General features: G+C 32.4%; 2 protein-coding genes across 2 annotated transcripts; both read left to right on the top strand.

Moving 5' to 3' along the window:
• Nucleotides 1-1,642: 1,642 nt before the first annotated feature.
• LOC128184715 (N-lysine methyltransferase KMT5A-like) lies at nucleotides 1,643-10,050 on the top strand. The gene is made up of 4 exons (XM_052854290.1): nucleotides 1,643-2,071; nucleotides 5,289-5,424; nucleotides 6,846-7,041; nucleotides 9,720-10,050. Exons 1-4 carry the CDS (start codon nucleotides 1,903-1,905, stop codon nucleotides 9,786-9,788), a joined length of 570 nt encoding a protein of 189 aa, XP_052710250.1. The 5' UTR covers nucleotides 1,643-1,902; the 3' UTR covers nucleotides 9,789-10,050.
• A 434-nt stretch (nucleotides 10,051-10,484) lies between these two features.
• On the top strand, nucleotides 10,485-17,359 carry LOC128184699 (uncharacterized). The gene is made up of 4 exons (XM_052854271.1): nucleotides 10,485-10,625; nucleotides 11,369-13,185; nucleotides 13,826-13,924; nucleotides 15,568-17,359. Exons 2-4 carry the CDS (start codon nucleotides 11,619-11,621, stop codon nucleotides 15,828-15,830), a joined length of 1,929 nt encoding a protein of 642 aa, XP_052710231.1. The 5' UTR covers nucleotides 10,485-10,625; nucleotides 11,369-11,618; the 3' UTR covers nucleotides 15,831-17,359.
• The last annotated feature ends 343 nt before the right edge of the window (nucleotides 17,360-17,702 follow it).

The following is a 17,702-nucleotide window of genomic DNA, read 5'->3' as shown; positions in this document are numbered from 1 at the left end:
GATCATGCTGCGTACAATTAAAATTTTGATTTGAATGACATAAAAATACTTATTTTTGTTATAATAACTACGGAAGAAGAATAATGCAACTTTCAGCTTATACCTTGAATAGCCTTTAGCTCATACTCTGAACAAAAGTTTATAAATTATAATTTAGTGGTGAATGTAGGATCGGCGAAAAAAAGGTGCAAAATTGCCCTGGAAACGTTTGAAAGTTCAGTAAATTGTGACTTTAATCGTCTATATTTGATAATTTCAATATAAAGCTTAATATTTGTTAAAGTCTGCAATGTTTACTTTGTGTATTCTATATTCATGTGCAAGTCCCCAAACGTGTACCGTGTGTATTGGGTCCTCAGTGTTTACTTTATTCATGTGTAAGTCCCCAAAGTTGTACCGTGTGTATTGGGTCCTCAATTTAGTGTATACTATATTCATGTGTAAGTCCCCAAAGTTGTACCGTGTGTATTAGGTCCTCAGTCTAGTGTGTATACTATATTCATGTGTAAGTCCCCAAAGTTGTACCGTGTGTATAAGGTCCTCAGTCTAGTGTGTATACTTTATTCATGTGTAAGTCCCCAGAGTTGTACCGTGTGTATTAGGTCCTCAGTTTAGTGTATACTTTATTCATGTGTAAGTCCCCAAAGTTGTACCGTGTGTATAAGGTCCTCAGTTTAGTGTATACTTTATTCATGTGTAAGTCCCCAAAGTTGTACCGTGTGTATTAGGTCCTCAGTTTAGTGTATACCTTATTCATGTGTAAGTCCCCAAAGTTGTACCGTGTGTATTAGGTCCTCAGTTTAGTGTATACTTTATTCATGTGTAATTCCCCAAAGTTGTACCGTGTGTGTTTTGTCATCAGTTTAATTTAAATTGGATTCATATGTCAATATCAAAAGGTGTACTGTGTGTGTTATTGGCTCTCGGTTAAATATATTTAAAAAATAAATAAATAAATTTATCATGCCTAAGTTCCCAAACTATACACGTAGTTATGTGAGGATTAGGATTTCAGGTTTTTATGTTGTCGGTACAAGTATTCCTCGCGATTTAAGATTTTAATCACATAACATTTTTCAAACGTTTTAAATCTCATTTGTTGAATGTTGAAATGATCAATTATCAATTAATCATATATCATTGTATGAATCCTCAGAAAATGGGGATCCATGTGGGATATTAAGATGGCGCCATTGCAGAAAAAATACATAAAACGCTAACGTTGGTAGTGAAAGTTTTTTCTGCAATGAACGTTTCCATTATTTTTTTAAAGAATTTAGTCTTATCTAGATAAGGTCCTCAGTTTTGTTTGATTATAAGGAGCAGGGTCCCCATACTTTACACACAAGTCCTCAGATTGGCACTTCCGGGTCCCCGTTTTCAAAATCCATTGATATTTCGTTTAAACACAACGATTCACTTTATCTACTCAAATCGGGATACAAACAGAATAAAATGAGTTGAACAATGTCAACTATGCTGTGAAATCTCTTGGTCCCCAATTTGAGATATTTTGACAAGGTCCCCAAAAAGGGGTTGATACACGTATGTGTGTGTGTGTGTGTGTGTGTGTGTGTGTGTGTGTGTGTGTGTGTGTGTGTGTGTGTGTGTGTGTGTGTGTGTGTGTGTGTGTGTGTGTGTGTGTGTGCGTGTGTGGTTCTGCCAAACTGGGGGCCTGCCTCAGATACGCAAGTCGTAAAATGGGGACCTCAAATAGTCTGGGGACTTGATTTAAGTCCCCATATTTTTTTATTGCTTAAATCAAAAAAATAGCATGTTCTAAACCTAAAAAATATCGAAAAGTATCTAGTCCCATTTTCGGGTTTTCATCAGACATGTGATTACACAGATACCGTGCGGATTGTAGTTGCCATCTTCACTTACGCACCTCTGACGATACACATGTTCGAAATGCGCATGCGCGTGTGTATAGAAAACGGAAATGCCATTTTGTTGAAGCGGGGGAAAAGTATGTCGAGAAGAAGTCGGAGGGAACGGGGAAGGCCAGGTCAACATGGTCAAAGAATCATTGACCGGGATGCCTTTTATATTAAAGAAACTCCGAATAAAGGTATGTTGATTACATGTTTCGATGGCATTTATGATGTAAACTTGAAATACGATGTGCTGTGGAAGGGGGGGGGGGGTACTCGCACTCGGTGATTTTCTTCCAACGATTTGCATAACATTAGAAATGAAAATCTTATTAAGACGGGTTGTATAGTGAACTTTCCGAGAAATGCACAATGTATACTTTTTAAAATCCCCTTGCAAATCATGAAAGAAATATCTTTGTGCATTTTACGCTCAAGTGCGATCCAGGATTTTTTCTCGGTTGTATGCTAGGCCTAGTTTTCCCTGGGGTTGGGGCGGAGGGTTCCAAGGCATACATTTGGTCATCTTACTGTGTAAATTTAAGAAATTTTAATTTCCAGGGGGGGGGGATAGGCCTTAGAAATTTATTTAAAACGTTTAAAAATTGTGAACATACCACATCTATCTATAGTTTGTCCAAATATATTTATGCAGTACATTTGGACAGTTTTTAATAGAAATACACATACCTGTGATAAAGGTGCAATTAAAATAGATGAAAGGGAAAATAGTCAAGATAATTTAATTGAAACAATATCATTTGTTACTCAGAAAAATTCACAGGAACAAAATTTATTTCTTATGGCTTATACAGCTCCAACACAATCTCCTGATTTAGCTATACTGGCGTGCGAACAGTTGTCGCTGAGTACTTTTTCTCGCAAGTACATTGTGAAGTCATTTTATCAAAACAAAAAATAATACCGGTATATGAAAAATGATGTCGCAATGTACTGGCGAGAAATGGTACTTGGCGAGAATTGGTCGCACGCCAGTATAGCTTCTAAAACTTATGTAGATAATAAAGCTATTCAAAATAGCGTGGTTTAGTTATTTTGACATACAATTTTCATATATGTGTATTTTTTTCAGCATGTAAACAAAATCGCTTTTTAGAGCAGTGATAGTTTTCAACTTTGAACTGTGTCTGTAAACAATGCAATGTAAAGATTACGGGTACTCATCAATTTGTGTCTCTTTTACTCATCAATTTGTGTCTCTTTCATAGACTTTGCATTCAAACTTCTAAAAGTTTTGGGGCAATTGTATAATGGCCTCCCAGTTACTTCTTGCATGAAATATAAAGAAGGTCAGTTATGGTAAACAAGATAATTATAGGGCCAAATGGGGAATGTTAACATCCATTCGGAAGTCACTTTAAATACCTCACAGAATTTTCAACATTGTCATGCGGGTCACTTTGCAGTACAAAATCCCCATAGACATCATATTTTTTAGCTGTGTGTTGAAACCTGATAAGCTAGTGGGGGTGTTTCAAAGGAGAAAACTTGGAAATTTTTCATACTGTTGAATGAATGTCATTAGTTTTGAACCCAGAGGTTTTAACAAATATCAAGTAAATAAGCAAAATGTGAATCAAGGATATCTTTAGACAGAGATAACAAATCTAATGTTAAAAGCATGCAATGATCACCTTTGACCTTCAATTGTATTTAAAAATCTCATTGTTAACAATATTTTTGAGTTCCTATTGAGATAAATAAAATAATTATATATTTAGTGAAATAAAAACCGTTGCAAACTAGTTTTTTTTTAATCTCAAAAGATATGTAACACTTTCATTGATAACAATACAGCATACATCCTATTTATTAGCTTTTATTTAGTGTTTCATTTAAATGAATTGAAGACAATTTGTAATGGATTCAATTATTTGCCGATCATCAGTTTGTAAGAGACAACCGATTGACCGATTAATCAATTATCATTTCCAACCAATTTGACAACACTAGAAGTGATGGATCATGACCATGCAATCCCACTGGTTTGAATCAAATTGCACGAATAAATATATATTTTTTATGGTTCTCAACTCTCAGAAAATAATGACGAGACTATAAATTCTGCGGAGGGGGCTTCTTGCGATTTTACGCGGATATTAATTCCTCCATTTAATTAGTAATCTATGGTATTTGGGCAAGGGAAAGAAAGCTTGCCAGGCGTTCTTCATGTTTTTGGACTGAGCCCAAATATCGCCCATATTTTAAGACGTCATCATGTATTTTGTTTATCCTGTAACATAATATCACATTTTGCATCTCAAATAAGCTTAATTCGTCAGATTTTGCTGCCTATCTGCAGTTGAAACCATGACACCATGGCGTAAACCAAGCAAGAAAAATGATGTCATAGTGTATTTGAACGTTAGTTAAATGCATGAGGCTATATTGGGGCATTTACCGAATATAGCTTTGGTTTATTGGGTTACCTTTATTTGGTCAATGCAAGAAGTAGTTGCAGGATAAAATATTTTAATTCAATTTGATGGTTTACATATTGATAGGTCCCATGTTGATCTCAAGGGTCTAGAAACCCTAAAAATGTTTAGAAAAAAGTCAGGAAACAATGAAATTATCTTGGGAACTTTGTAAAAATATATAGGCCCTAATGATTGAGTACAACAAAAATATTCTGCAAAATAATTTAAATTTAAGGAAAAAATGTTTTCCACACATTAGACCAATCCTAAAAATTGTTTATATCATTAACAATTAGATACAATAAAGTGATTTTGAACTAGGTTGCATTGGAATAAAATCTTTTTTTTTGTATAATTTGAGGAACCCATTCTTGTATATAATTTTAAAATTGATCATTTTACTACATAAAATAATAAAATGTTTGTCAGATGCCTAAGGGGCTGTTAAAATGCAGTGTTTGTCAGATGCCTAAGGGGCTGTGAAAAATGCAGTGATATCATGATTCTGTTAATTTGTGAAGGTATAAATAATTTCTTAACCTAACAATTTGTACATGGAAACAGTCTGTCAATATTCCAACATTTGAATTCTATTTAGTATTTCTGAGTATAGTTTGAACTTGTTTGTAATTGTGAAATTCAATGATTTTAGGGTTTGTATTGAGACTTTGTTTTAGGATAAAGATAGAAGAGAACAACTGATTGTGTTTAACAGGGTTAATTCTGGGATAATTCAAAACACCCTAACTAATGTTTCTACATCTACAATTTCTTTAGTGTAAGCTTCTGAATTAAAATCTGAATGGATAATCATAAACCTCAAAATCCGAAAAAGCTAGACCATTATTTTGTAACTCGCAAAAGTTGGCAACCACATGTCTCTTTTAGCGCACAATTTCATTTTTTAATTTGCATACAGCAAGTATATCTTGTAAATTTCAACCCCTAATGGAAGTTCTTTATTTATTTTCAGGAAGAGGTGTATTTACAAAGAAAGAATTTGGACAAAATGAATTCCTATTACCGTATGAAGGAGAGTTATTAGAGAAAGAACCAGATGTAGATGACACATATATTTTTGAATTTACATTCAAAGGAAAGCCTTATTGGTAAGAAATTTTTGCTGCTTAATTTGTACATCATGTTCACCATGTTTAATTGTTTATGTTAAGAATACAAGGGCTTGGTTGTTGGAGAATGAGTTTCTAGATATTTGTTGAAGGAAAAATTGATTAAAATTGGTAATCTAAGGTGTGTGTATTGCAATAGATAAAATTCACTGAAAACCCCAGTCTCAATCATGTTAAAAAGTATATTCAATGTAAATTAGAAAAGTAAAAGGACGACACCCGCCGTCTTGGATTTATAGGAGGTCCTCACTTCAAGCTAGTGATAGGAATCGGTGAGATTTTCATAATCAATAATCGACTCTCTGCAACTAACTTATTATCGATAATAATCAAAATTTGTCATATTTCTTAGTTAAGTGTTAAAAAAATGTAAAGAAACAAGATACAATTAACTGACTTGTTAATAGGCCTTTGATATTTCAATTTATTTAATATTTCTTGCCATAAAAATGCTGTATTCAAAAGGTGTTCTTTAGTAGCTAGACGGTTCAACACTCAATTTCTTGAAACAAAAAAATGTCCAAACAAGAGATTGTGCTTTATTTCACGGGTAGGGATAGCGCACGTCTGACATATCAGCCATTTTTAAACCGCAGCTCCTTTTTGGTGTATTGATAGTTTGGGTCTCAAATATTCTGCTATATGATATGCGCTTGTTGAGAGGGAAATAAAAACCCAACCAATTAATTGTAATGAAACTTTTTATAATCGAGCACTTAGAATGCGGTAATAATCTACTAATTTTAGATTATAATCAATGATTAGAACATCACTACTTCAACATATGTTTTTAAACAAGTTCTATATTAATATCTCCAACGATTTCTGATGAGATCTAGGTGGGAAAATGATCAAATGAATTATCCCTATCGTCTAACTACATCTGTCTGTCGCATAATAAACACATCGTTCCAAAATGTACTAGATACTTGCCAAACTTGTCGAAAGAAATAGGAAGGTTACTTTTGAGTGACGTAAATTCTCCATATAATCACTGAGATGTTCTGAAAACGTATGATAAATCCAGAGAGAGCAAAAATCTGTGGGCTGTGTGAGAAACCTCTTGGTTTATTGTATTTTTTTGGATCTCCTCAGTGTTTACATGGATAGTTTGCATCAAACTCCGTTGCTTTCAATAAGTCTAGCGAGTATCGTAATGTATCAGAAAATCTTTACCAATACACAGCCCTAGTGAACTGTGATTATCTAGCTCTAAAAATGTTTCAGTATACCCTTTTAGGTATATAAAGCCTTGTTTTTATATTTTATTACATACACATATATATGTAGAACTTATGAAGTGATTTGCAATTTTAGATATTTTGTCTTCATATCTTTCACTGTGACAATACCAGTTATGCAAGGTTCAAATTTATGTTGCTTATTTTATTTTCATCAAGGGTTGATGCTTCAAAAGAAGATGGATCATTTGGACGTCTGTTAAATGATGATCATATCCATCCAAATTGTAGACCAAAAGTGATGGAGATTGATGAAAAGCCAGTCATTTGTTTTTTCTCTCTAAGGCCATTATCCTCAAATACAGAACTGGTATATGACTATGGCCCAGGCAACATCTATCCTTGGAGAGGAAAGGTAATTACTCCATTGCATATGTTGATTGTGGAAGTTTTTGTGATTTAATAGTCGATGAAAGATTTTCACATGTTGATGTTTAAATTTGTATGTATTTTACACTTTAAGTAATCATAATTATACCCACACTTTGTAAAGAATGTTATTGTTGTTACCCCAGTTAGTCTGTCTGTCAATCTTTTTTTTGAAAATCTTGATATTGCTTGCTCTTACTGTCTGCACTGTTTCTGAGAAGGCAACTTTTAAACCTTTGATATGCCTGACGTCATAAAGTCAGGCAAAAAATACCAGATATAGCATGTGGCCTTCTTTTTTTGCTGTCCAATGACAACATATATTTTTTTTCTGTAGATGTCCAAAAGAGGTGCATGTAATACACATCCTTAAAACGTTTTTCATTTTTTGTGCATTATATTCTGTTATTTGTTTTGTTACAGGTTGTAACTCGTTATCATTAGACTACTGTGGTATTATTTGAATTTGTGAGGGCCAATTTTCATGAACTATGGGTTATTGCTCATTTGTGGGGATGAAATTTCATAGATGCATTGGTTTTCAGTTTAAGTATGATGACTTACCCAGGTACTCTTTCAAAATGTGTTTTCGTCAAGAGTGTAAATTTGTGGGGGAGTGCTACACACAAATACTACAAATATTTAGCCACCACAAATTCTAATGATTTCACAGTACTTGTCCTTTGGAGTAAAGTCAATCTATATACAATCTAGACTGTCTTATGTGACAATCCAACATTAATCATTATTAACTTAGTACATTGTTTCAAATAGATAAAATATTATGTACGGTATCTTTTATCTTAAAACTAGGATTTAATTATAAGCTGTATTTTAAAATTCATGGCCATTAGGCAACATAAAATTACTTTTTAGATTCTCATCCCCGCCCACCTCTCTGAAAATGACCCGCTCCAGTGTATTTCAGGGAAAAAATATCAAGCTCGGTACATACAAACATTGCAATGGCTGCTTAACATGGATAAACATTCGATTCCAGTCATGTTTTTATAATAAAGATACAAATGTCTTTCTGCATGTGCAGTTAAGTTGAAATTAAAAGATTACAAATGGGTTTGTATACTCATATTAGCATTAACAATTTAAATATTTCAGGAATAGAGCAGTTGTAATTTCTAGGACATGAATGGTGAAAATAATAGTTTTTAAAAGATAATATAAAATAAATCCACCCACCCGCCCCATTATTTAATCCAAATCAGGATGAGAATCTAGATACCGAGGGTTCCACTTAATCTGATAGTCAATTTGCCCGAGAAAAATTATCAGATTAACCATGCAATTATAAGATTAGCCGGTTTAGCATTTTTGTTGTCTTTGATATTGGTATAGAATAAGATATAACTTGTTTCAAGACATAATTTATCAATGAAAAATATGTTATGTGGGTCTTGATATGGTCGCATAAGACAGAGAGTTGCTATGGCAGTCTAGACTGTATATGACAATTTGAAAGCTATATATGCAGTAGCAGTCTAAATCCTGCTGAATTTAAAGTTTTTAAGCATTGTGAAGAGGTTTTTTTTTCTTTTGATTATATTTGCATGAGTTTATTTATTTCATCTGATTAACCAATTGCTCAATTTTGAATTGTTTCCATCATGTTGAGTAACATTACAACTTTGGGGACTTGCACAATGAATATAGAATACACTAAACTGAGGACTTAATACACACGGTAAAACTTGAGGATTGGCACATAAATATAGTATACACTAAACTGAGGACCTAATACACATGGTACAACTTTGGGGACTTACACATGAATATAGTATACACTAAACTGAGGACCTAATACACACGGTACAACTTTGGGACTTACACATAAATGTAATATACACTTAACTGAGGACCTAATACACATGGTACAACTTTGGGGACTTACACATAAATATAGTATACACTTAACTGAGGACCTGATACACACGGTACAGCTATGGGGACTTGCACTTGAATAAGCTGTGTTATGTACCAGGTAATTAACTAGTTACCAATTATCACCCTTGATATAAATCCCGCCAGTTCATTTTAAGTTTTGTCAGTTTAATCAGTTACCATTAAGACATGTAAAAAAGATACAGTTGTCCACTTTGTTGTATTGCAAGCATACAGCTGCTATTAGAAGTCATACATACATGTCCATTTACAATAAATTGTGTAACATTGAAAAAAATGGAAGTAATGAAGAATAAAGACTTCAGGGATTTACCGGTATATTCACAACTATTCGATTGCTTGGGGCACGTAAAATCTTATTAGAAGCAAGTGAAACTAGGAACTTCATTGACCAATTGGTTAAGTGAAAATTTAAATAGAAATATTAATAAAATATATTTTGTCAGCTTCAAAATAAACTTTCACTATACAACTTTGCAATCGGATACTCAAAAAGACCCCTGTCGATTTTAGATATTCGGATACTTAAAAAGACCCCTGTCGATTTTAGATAAGTCCTCTTTATTAATTTACATAATTAGCTATTAAATTTGATTTTTTCTTACCATGCCAGTTAAATAAATAAAGCCCTCATCTTATAATTATGTTGCATTCTTTTTTATAAAACTGTTTATCGTGATTGGTTAGACAACCTTAGTTAATTTTATTTTTGTCCAAAAGTGACATACATATATTCTTTTTTTTTAGTTCGGAATGCTACGGAATCACCAGAAAAACTTAACAGCAGTGTACCTAGGAATGCCACAGATTCTCTAGAAAAACCTGACAGCTGTGTACCTGGGAGTGCTACAGATTCTTCAGAGAAACCTGACAGCAGTGTACCCGGGAATGCCACATATTCTCCAGAGAAACTTGACAGCAGTGTACCTGAGAATGCCACATATTCTCCAGAGAAACTTGACAGCAGTGTACCTGAGAATGCCACAGATTCTCCAGAGAAACCTGACAGCAGTGTTCCTGGGAATGCCAAAGATTCTGCAGAAAAAGTTGACAGCAGTGTACTTGAGAATGCCACATATTCTCCAGAGAAACTTGACAGCTTTATACACCATGATTTTGTTGGTGATGATGATCAGTTTTCTTTTTCGGATTCCAATGATTCTGATTATTTACCTATAGAAGATACTGATCAGTAAGTAGACACTTCAAAAAATGGAATTTTGCAGATTCTTTTTTTTCTACCTGATCATTATTTACAAGAATAGGTTCTGTAAAGTCTATAAAGGATTGTATAAAAATAAGAGTATAATTAATGATTTGAATTTTATACAGAATTGGGTTCATCAGTCTTAATTTGTTGTTTAGTAATCACTATAAAAATTAACATACCTATAGCAAATTCAATATTATTTATATTTATAAATTTATTGGTTAAAGTACACCAGTACTTTACTTTTTAGAAACAGAGTTTTGCTATTTGTCAGATGGAATTAATGCAATTCCTTTTTATAGGGGTTCTAGTGATACAGATGACAATGCAGTTCATTCCTTGCTACATTTAAAAGATTCATCCCATCCTTCCGATTATGTCAGTGACAGTAATGATTCTGAGAAAAGTATTGATGTTCCAATATCTATCCCTTTTGAAACTAGGTATGTACAAAAACAAGAATATACTGTAGATTCCTTATTTTCAGCTAATACCCTGATCATCCGTCACTTCTGGTCTGCTAAAATGGCATTTTTGGAAAACTGTTTTAAAAAAATTTCAAATTAAAAATTTGGATTTTTTTTCTTCATCAAAATATGTTTTAAACTTACCAAATTTGATTATGGGCAGGTTGTCCGTCAGTTCTGAATGTCACTGGAAGTGATTCCAACACATTGCAGAGATATTGCCTCTTAAAAATGACCTTTTTTGGAAATCTTAATTCTGCAGTGTTGGGCCAAAAATTAGTCTGAGAAAATTAATATAGTAACTCGTACCAAATCTGATTCAGAAGAATTGTTAATTTGTACCTAGTAAAATGATTTGTTTTATATTAAGCCTTTTAATTCCCAGTTTTTGTTAAGTAATGCATAAAATCATTCGGGCTTTTAGTTAAGCCCTTCTTAAGATTTTTGGATTTTAATAAAATTATTGTATTTGTTATGATTTTGCCCAATTAAGGTGGATTTATTAAATTTTAGAAATGAAATAATGTCAACATATTAGTTGAACCCTGTCATTAATTCATAATCAAACAGAAAACCTATGTGTTGCTCGCAATGAGATCATGTCTAGTATTTCTTATATTTTTATGAATTTGCTAAATTTAAGTACATCAGTAGTGAACTTTATAGAAACATGAGTTTTGCTATTTGTCAGATTGAATTAATACAATTCCTTTTGATAGGGGTTCTAGTGATACAGATGACAATGCAGTTCATTCCTTGCTACATTTGAAAGATTCATCCAATCCTCCCGATTATGTCAGTGACAGTAATGATTCTGAGAAAAGTATTGTTGTGCCAATATCTATCCCTTTGGAAACTATCACTGTACAGAAAACCAACACAGAGAAAGGAAAGCAGAAATGGGACAAAAAACATGCATGCAAATTTTGTGGAAAATTGTACCCAAAACTGGCTAGACACTTGGAAACAATGCACAAAAATGAAGTTATTGTAGCTAAGGCTCTTTCCTTACCCAAAAACAGTGCCGAAAGAAAAGAAATTTGGAAAACATTAAGAAATGAAGGAGACTGGGATCACAACTTCAACGTTCTGAAAAATGGAACTGGAACATTAATACCGAAGTATAGAGAGCAAAAGACCAGAGCACATAGTGAATTTATACCATGTAGTGGTTGCAAGGGTTTGTACTCCAAAACTTCATTGAGTGATCATTTTAAGACATGTGTTAGTAAGCAGACTGATAAAAAAAATCAAGGAGTGAAAGAAGGTCGTTTTTTACTACCTATTCCAGAACATATTAATGGAGGATTTTACAAAGATGTTTTATTATCCATGTCTCAAGATGACATTTATATGTATATATATCGCGATCCACTCATACTGAAATTTGGAAAGCGCCTGTATGAAAATAAGGACATCCAGGAACATACATCTAACCACATCAGCTGCAGAATGAGAGAACTAGGCAGACTAATAGGAGAAGCCAAAAAGACACCTGTATGGGGTATCCAGAAGATTGAGGATTGTTTTAGTCCTGAGAAATTTAACAATGTTGTGTCATGTGTGAAGTCCCTTGCTGGATTTAGTGAAGATACACATATGTATGCAACTCCTTCCCTTGCACTGAAAATAGGGTATAGTCTTCAACGATGTGCAAGGATTTATAGATCAGACGGAATTATTGAGTCAGATATAACAAAACAAGAGAATGGTTCAGCTTTCATTCAGTTGTATGAGTCTGATTGGAACGATCTCATCTCTTCCCGTGCACGACAAACTTTGAGTGAGAAAAAGTATAATGCGCCAAAAATGTTACCTCTATGCGAGGATGTGTACAAGCTTAATTCCTACCTAAAAGAAAAAATCAAAGAACTTTTGATGAAATTGTCGAATGATTCAGCTTTCTACATTGAGCTGGCAAAGATGACGCTATGTCACATAACTCTCTTTAACAGGAAGCGTGGAGGCGATGTGCAGCGTATTACTGTAGACAATTACAAGCAAGCTATTGAAGCACAAAACAGTGTTCCCTACGATGACGAACTTAAATCAAGTTTGTCAGACGTGGAAATTGAGCTTTGTCGTTCTTTGACTCGAATTGAACTCAAAGGCAAACAGGAAAGAAAAGTTGCAATATTACTTACTCCAGAGATGATTAAATGCATTGATCTCTTAATGCAGAAAAGAAGTGATGCAAATGTATGTGGAAAATATTTATTTGCTAGACCATCACCCTCCACACGAACACTAAGGGCAAGTGACGTATTGAATGAAATATGTGGGAAAATAGAATTGCGCTATGGAAACATTATAACCTATACAAACCTCAGAAAACACATTGCCACAATGGCACAAATCCATGAGCTTAGTGAAAACGGTCAGGATCAGTTAGCCAAATTCCTTGGCCATGACATAAGAGTCCACAGAGAAATTTATCGGCAACCATTGGATATCATTCAAAAAACAAAGATCTCCAAGATGTTGATGCTAATTAACGAGGGGAAAAATGTCACAGAGATGCTCTTTAATAATCAGGGTGAGTTGTTTTCTTTAAATGATCATAGGCATATAGACAGGGAAGGATTCAGTGTTGTGAATAGATTATTAAAATGAACTCATTTGTTATATTTCAATGGTGATTATTTATTCCTCCTGTGCAAGTTTGATCTATAGACTTTTGATAACATTTGATTTTAGATTTGGTTTAGTATAGTATGTTTATTGTGGACTGTTGTACTGTAAAATTGTGAAATTCACTGGGGCTTTTTCGTGGGGGGGGGGGGATAAATTAATTTGGCCGTATAGTGAATGACTTTTTTTTAGGTCAATTAATTCACATGGGTACATGTAACATATTGCTGCCATAATTTAGGAATTAACTGCACGTGTGCATTATTAGCAAAACTGAGTGTTATAAAAGTTTACCGTTAAAGTCTGCAAGTTTCTTTTAACCAAAATTAAAATTTGGATTAGGGTTTAGACTCCAAAATGAAGCTTAAAATGCAAAAACGAGACCCTCAGCCAGGTTAATCTAAATGATATGGTACTCAGGTGACTGTCAAGGCCTGTAGGCCTCTTATTAGTTAATGAAGGTAAGAATTCTAATTTCTTGTATATATGATATAAGAATTAATGTTCATAACTTACTCTTATCGTTTTTTGATTATTTTTTCCAGAGGAGGTAAAGGAAATTGACGGGTCCTGTGCTGATGAGAGTGATGGAGAAATGGATTACCAGACTGATAAAGACAGTCTTCATAATAAAAGCGCTCAAGGTCTGTACCCTTATTTCAGTACACATTTATTTTTGGTATATTCTCCTTTTCCGGTATATTATAATTCTACTTTAAACTAGATGCATGAAAAAAAAAAGCAGTTCTCAAGATTAAATGTTGGGTACATTAACAGTCAAGCTTCAGTCCACACAGGGTCATAGTTTTAAACTAAATGTTTATTGAACAATATGCATCTTTGAAAAACTTCTTACATCTCCCCCATCCATAACAAAACAGTTCCCAACAGATGTATTTTAATTATCATACTGACATTTTTCCCAAGAATATATTTGTTAGAAAATATGTTTCTAATTGAGTGGAAAGATTTCAAATTCTGATTTACAAAAAAAACAACCAATTTTCTTAGTTAATTTGTTTTCTTAAAACAAGACAAAAACAAAGCTTAAATACGACTCATGAATAAAGTTGACACTGGCATTACCATATTTTCTGTCTGCTCATAATGTGAAGAATTTTCAGTCAAAAATCAAGTACATGTCAAGACCATGTAATTTATACAGAAAGTTTTTATATACTTAGTATCTTTCATATTACATACACATGTATGATAGATGCAGATGACAAATTCCTTTTTACTTCTCTAAAAATATTTAGCCAGAATGAGAGATGAAATTATGGTACCTGCAAAGTTATTTATTTTACAATCCTTTATCAATGTATGAATACTATTGTATCGCGCGTGTAAACTGTTCTATCATACATTAGTCCTATCCTAACGTACAGTAATCTTATCAGGTTTATCGTTATATTTTATCAGTTTCTCTATTTACATGTATCCTATTGTGTTAGCTGTATCCTGCCTTTTCGTAAGCAAGCTATTTTATTTTAAAGTTATAAGTCGTTCATCGCTCCGTTAACAATAATATTGGAACAAATAATGCAAATCTTTATCAAACATTCCATCAAATTAACAATATTAAGCTATATGTATTGAAGTTCTTAAGTCGAAAGATATTTTTAAAAAGAAGACATAAGTAACATTTGGAGATGATAGGGTAATGTGTACAATCGAAAATTCTTTGGAACAAGATAACATATGTAACTGTATGTCTGACATATTAAATCGTACGCAGAGAGTGTTTTGAATTACTGTGTAAACATTAACTTGCATGTCATCTAATTTGTTTATTTAATTCAATAAAAAAAAATGATAATATTTAGATAGATTATATATTATTAAAGAACACGCATTATATTTTGATTATTGATAAAGATAATTCATACATCATTTTAGTTTATTTTTCCAATGAATTTATTCTAACGACGCAGCTCGTAATAATTTGACTTTTTTAATAAAATGAAATTCTGCATAATATTTCTTATTTCCTACATTTTCTTTATCAAATTATGCCATTTTCGGGTAAATCGTGAAGATCATATATCGTGATTATTCGTTAATTATGAACATGCATAGTATATCCTTTCCTATGGTGTATAAATCCTATTGTATCATGCATGTATCCTGTTCTATCATGCATTAAGCCTGTCCTATCGTGCGTAAATTCTATCATTTATCTTGTGAAAAAAAATGTTGCGGTACTGTATGTCTTCTTAGTTATTTGCATTTTTCACATTCCAACCATATCATCAACCAATTTATATTGTAAAACTCGTAATTTTAGGGAAAAGAAAAGCACCCTCTGATGGCAGATCTACCGATGAAAATTCTGCAGGCAAACGTCACAAAACACAGAAAAAACCATGGAATCCATCTGAAATGAATTCAGTCAACAAGCATTTTTCCCATTTTATTGCAATGTCCAAAGTTCCTGGCAAGAACGATATCGAGAATGTTTTAAAAAAGGATAAAATCCTTTCCAAAAGAACTTGGAGAAATGTGAAAGATCAAGTGTACAACCTTATAAAAAAACAAAGAAAATGCTGATATTTTGTCTTTATTTACTTTGATAATGAAGTAATTACAAGTTCATTATAGCTTGTGGACATCAATTTTCATATATTGTATAAAGCACAGAAGTGTGAGGAATAGCAAATTTGTAGAAAATACTCCATGTATAGCTTTACCAATACATACTGTTGTCATGTTTGTTGCTGTGATGAGCATTCACCTTTGTAAAATAACTAAAGAATAAGGGCCATGATAACTTTAGCTGGAATTGATTAATACAACTGTAAAACTAATATGGTTTTGTGTTTTTAGTTGACATTAACTTGAAATGACAAATTTTTTTTTCCAGATATTTTGGGTATAGACCTTGATTAATTTTAGCATTTTCATTGAAATACAGAGGGATTGGAATAAATATTACAGTGACTGGACATGTAGTATTAATGAGCAAATTGTGTACCGGTATATCTACCTTCATTGTTGGTTGTATGAATGACTATGGTTACAGTTAGTAATTGTATGAATTATACAATAATTGGTAATTGATTTGATTTGATGTTTGGAAATAGATTTTGACAAATATATAATGTACTAGAAATTAAGAAAATATTTAGTAACTTTGCATACTGCAAATTATATTAATGAGCTAGATTTGCTATATAAAAATTAATTGTACTGTTGATGTGCATTGATGATAGTTGTATGAACAACAGAATGTGTACTGTATTCACAAGAATTGTAGATTTGTTGAAATGTTTTAATGATAGATATAAGAATTGGTTATTTTAATCAAAATGTAGAGAATATGTTGTATGTACATGTATATATATATAGTGTTTTACAATTTCGGTTTTGGAGTGAACTGACAGCATTAGTAAACTCTGAATAATTTGAATTTGTAAATTCGCAAATTGCACTGATGAAATGTTGGAGAAGTAGATATTGACATATTTCATACTGTTGAAATGAATTACTTCATTGTGGATGTTGAGAGTTGACAATGATATGAATGATGCATCGTTTACAGCTAGTATGCACATGCACTATACATACGAGGTATTTGATTGTTTGGGATGATTTGGAGATTTGGAAATAAATAATTGGCTGATTTTAAGTATTGTAATCAATATGCAGAGAATGTTAATTAACTGTTAAGTACTACAATTTTATCAATGATTTATGTATGATCAAATAGTATATTGTTTTACATAGAATTTGTTAATTAATTTGGATGGAGATGTTTTTTTTTTAAATTTAAACTTCTTACAGCATTAAATGCTATGTTTAAGTGGAGTTTTAAACTGACATGAATGGATTGAAAGTGTATGATAAATGATAACTATAATTGCAACTTTAATTGCAATTTTATCAATTGTATGAAAATATTTGCCAATAAATTTTGATTACTTATATTAGTGTTAATTTGTTGTAGAGCAGTAAGAAATTTATTCATTACATCAAAATGTAAATATGTTAATACGAGGCTCACATGAGCTGTAATGTTCAGAAATTTATTGTGCTGCAAAAACGTGGTATTGTGATCATGCTGCGTACAATTAAAATTTTGATTTGAATGACATTAAAATACTTATTTTTGTTATAATAACTACGGAAGAAGAATAATGCAACTTTCAGCTAATACCTTGAATAGCCTTTAGCACATACTCTGAACAAAAGTTTATAAATTATAATTTTTATTGCCATTTAAGTTTCGCGCAATACTGTAGTTTCTTATCAGGCAGATTTGTAAGCATAATGAATGTGGGGATGTTGACAATCCGTGGATCAAAGTGGAAAAGAAATTACAATTGTACATGTATGATTTTTTTAAATTCAGTATTAGGACCAGAATTAGATATCTCGGAAGGTTTTACAGCATAATTTGTCATGTTAATGTTCTCTAAATGC

This window comes from Crassostrea angulata, chromosome 5, assembly GCF_025612915.1.
Source record: "Crassostrea angulata isolate pt1a10 chromosome 5, ASM2561291v2, whole genome shotgun sequence".
Lineage (NCBI taxonomy): Eukaryota > Metazoa > Mollusca > Bivalvia > Ostreida > Ostreidae > Magallana > Magallana angulata.
The sequence above is the reverse complement of the archived record's forward strand: the minus strand, read 5'-3'. Positions and strand labels throughout refer to the sequence as shown.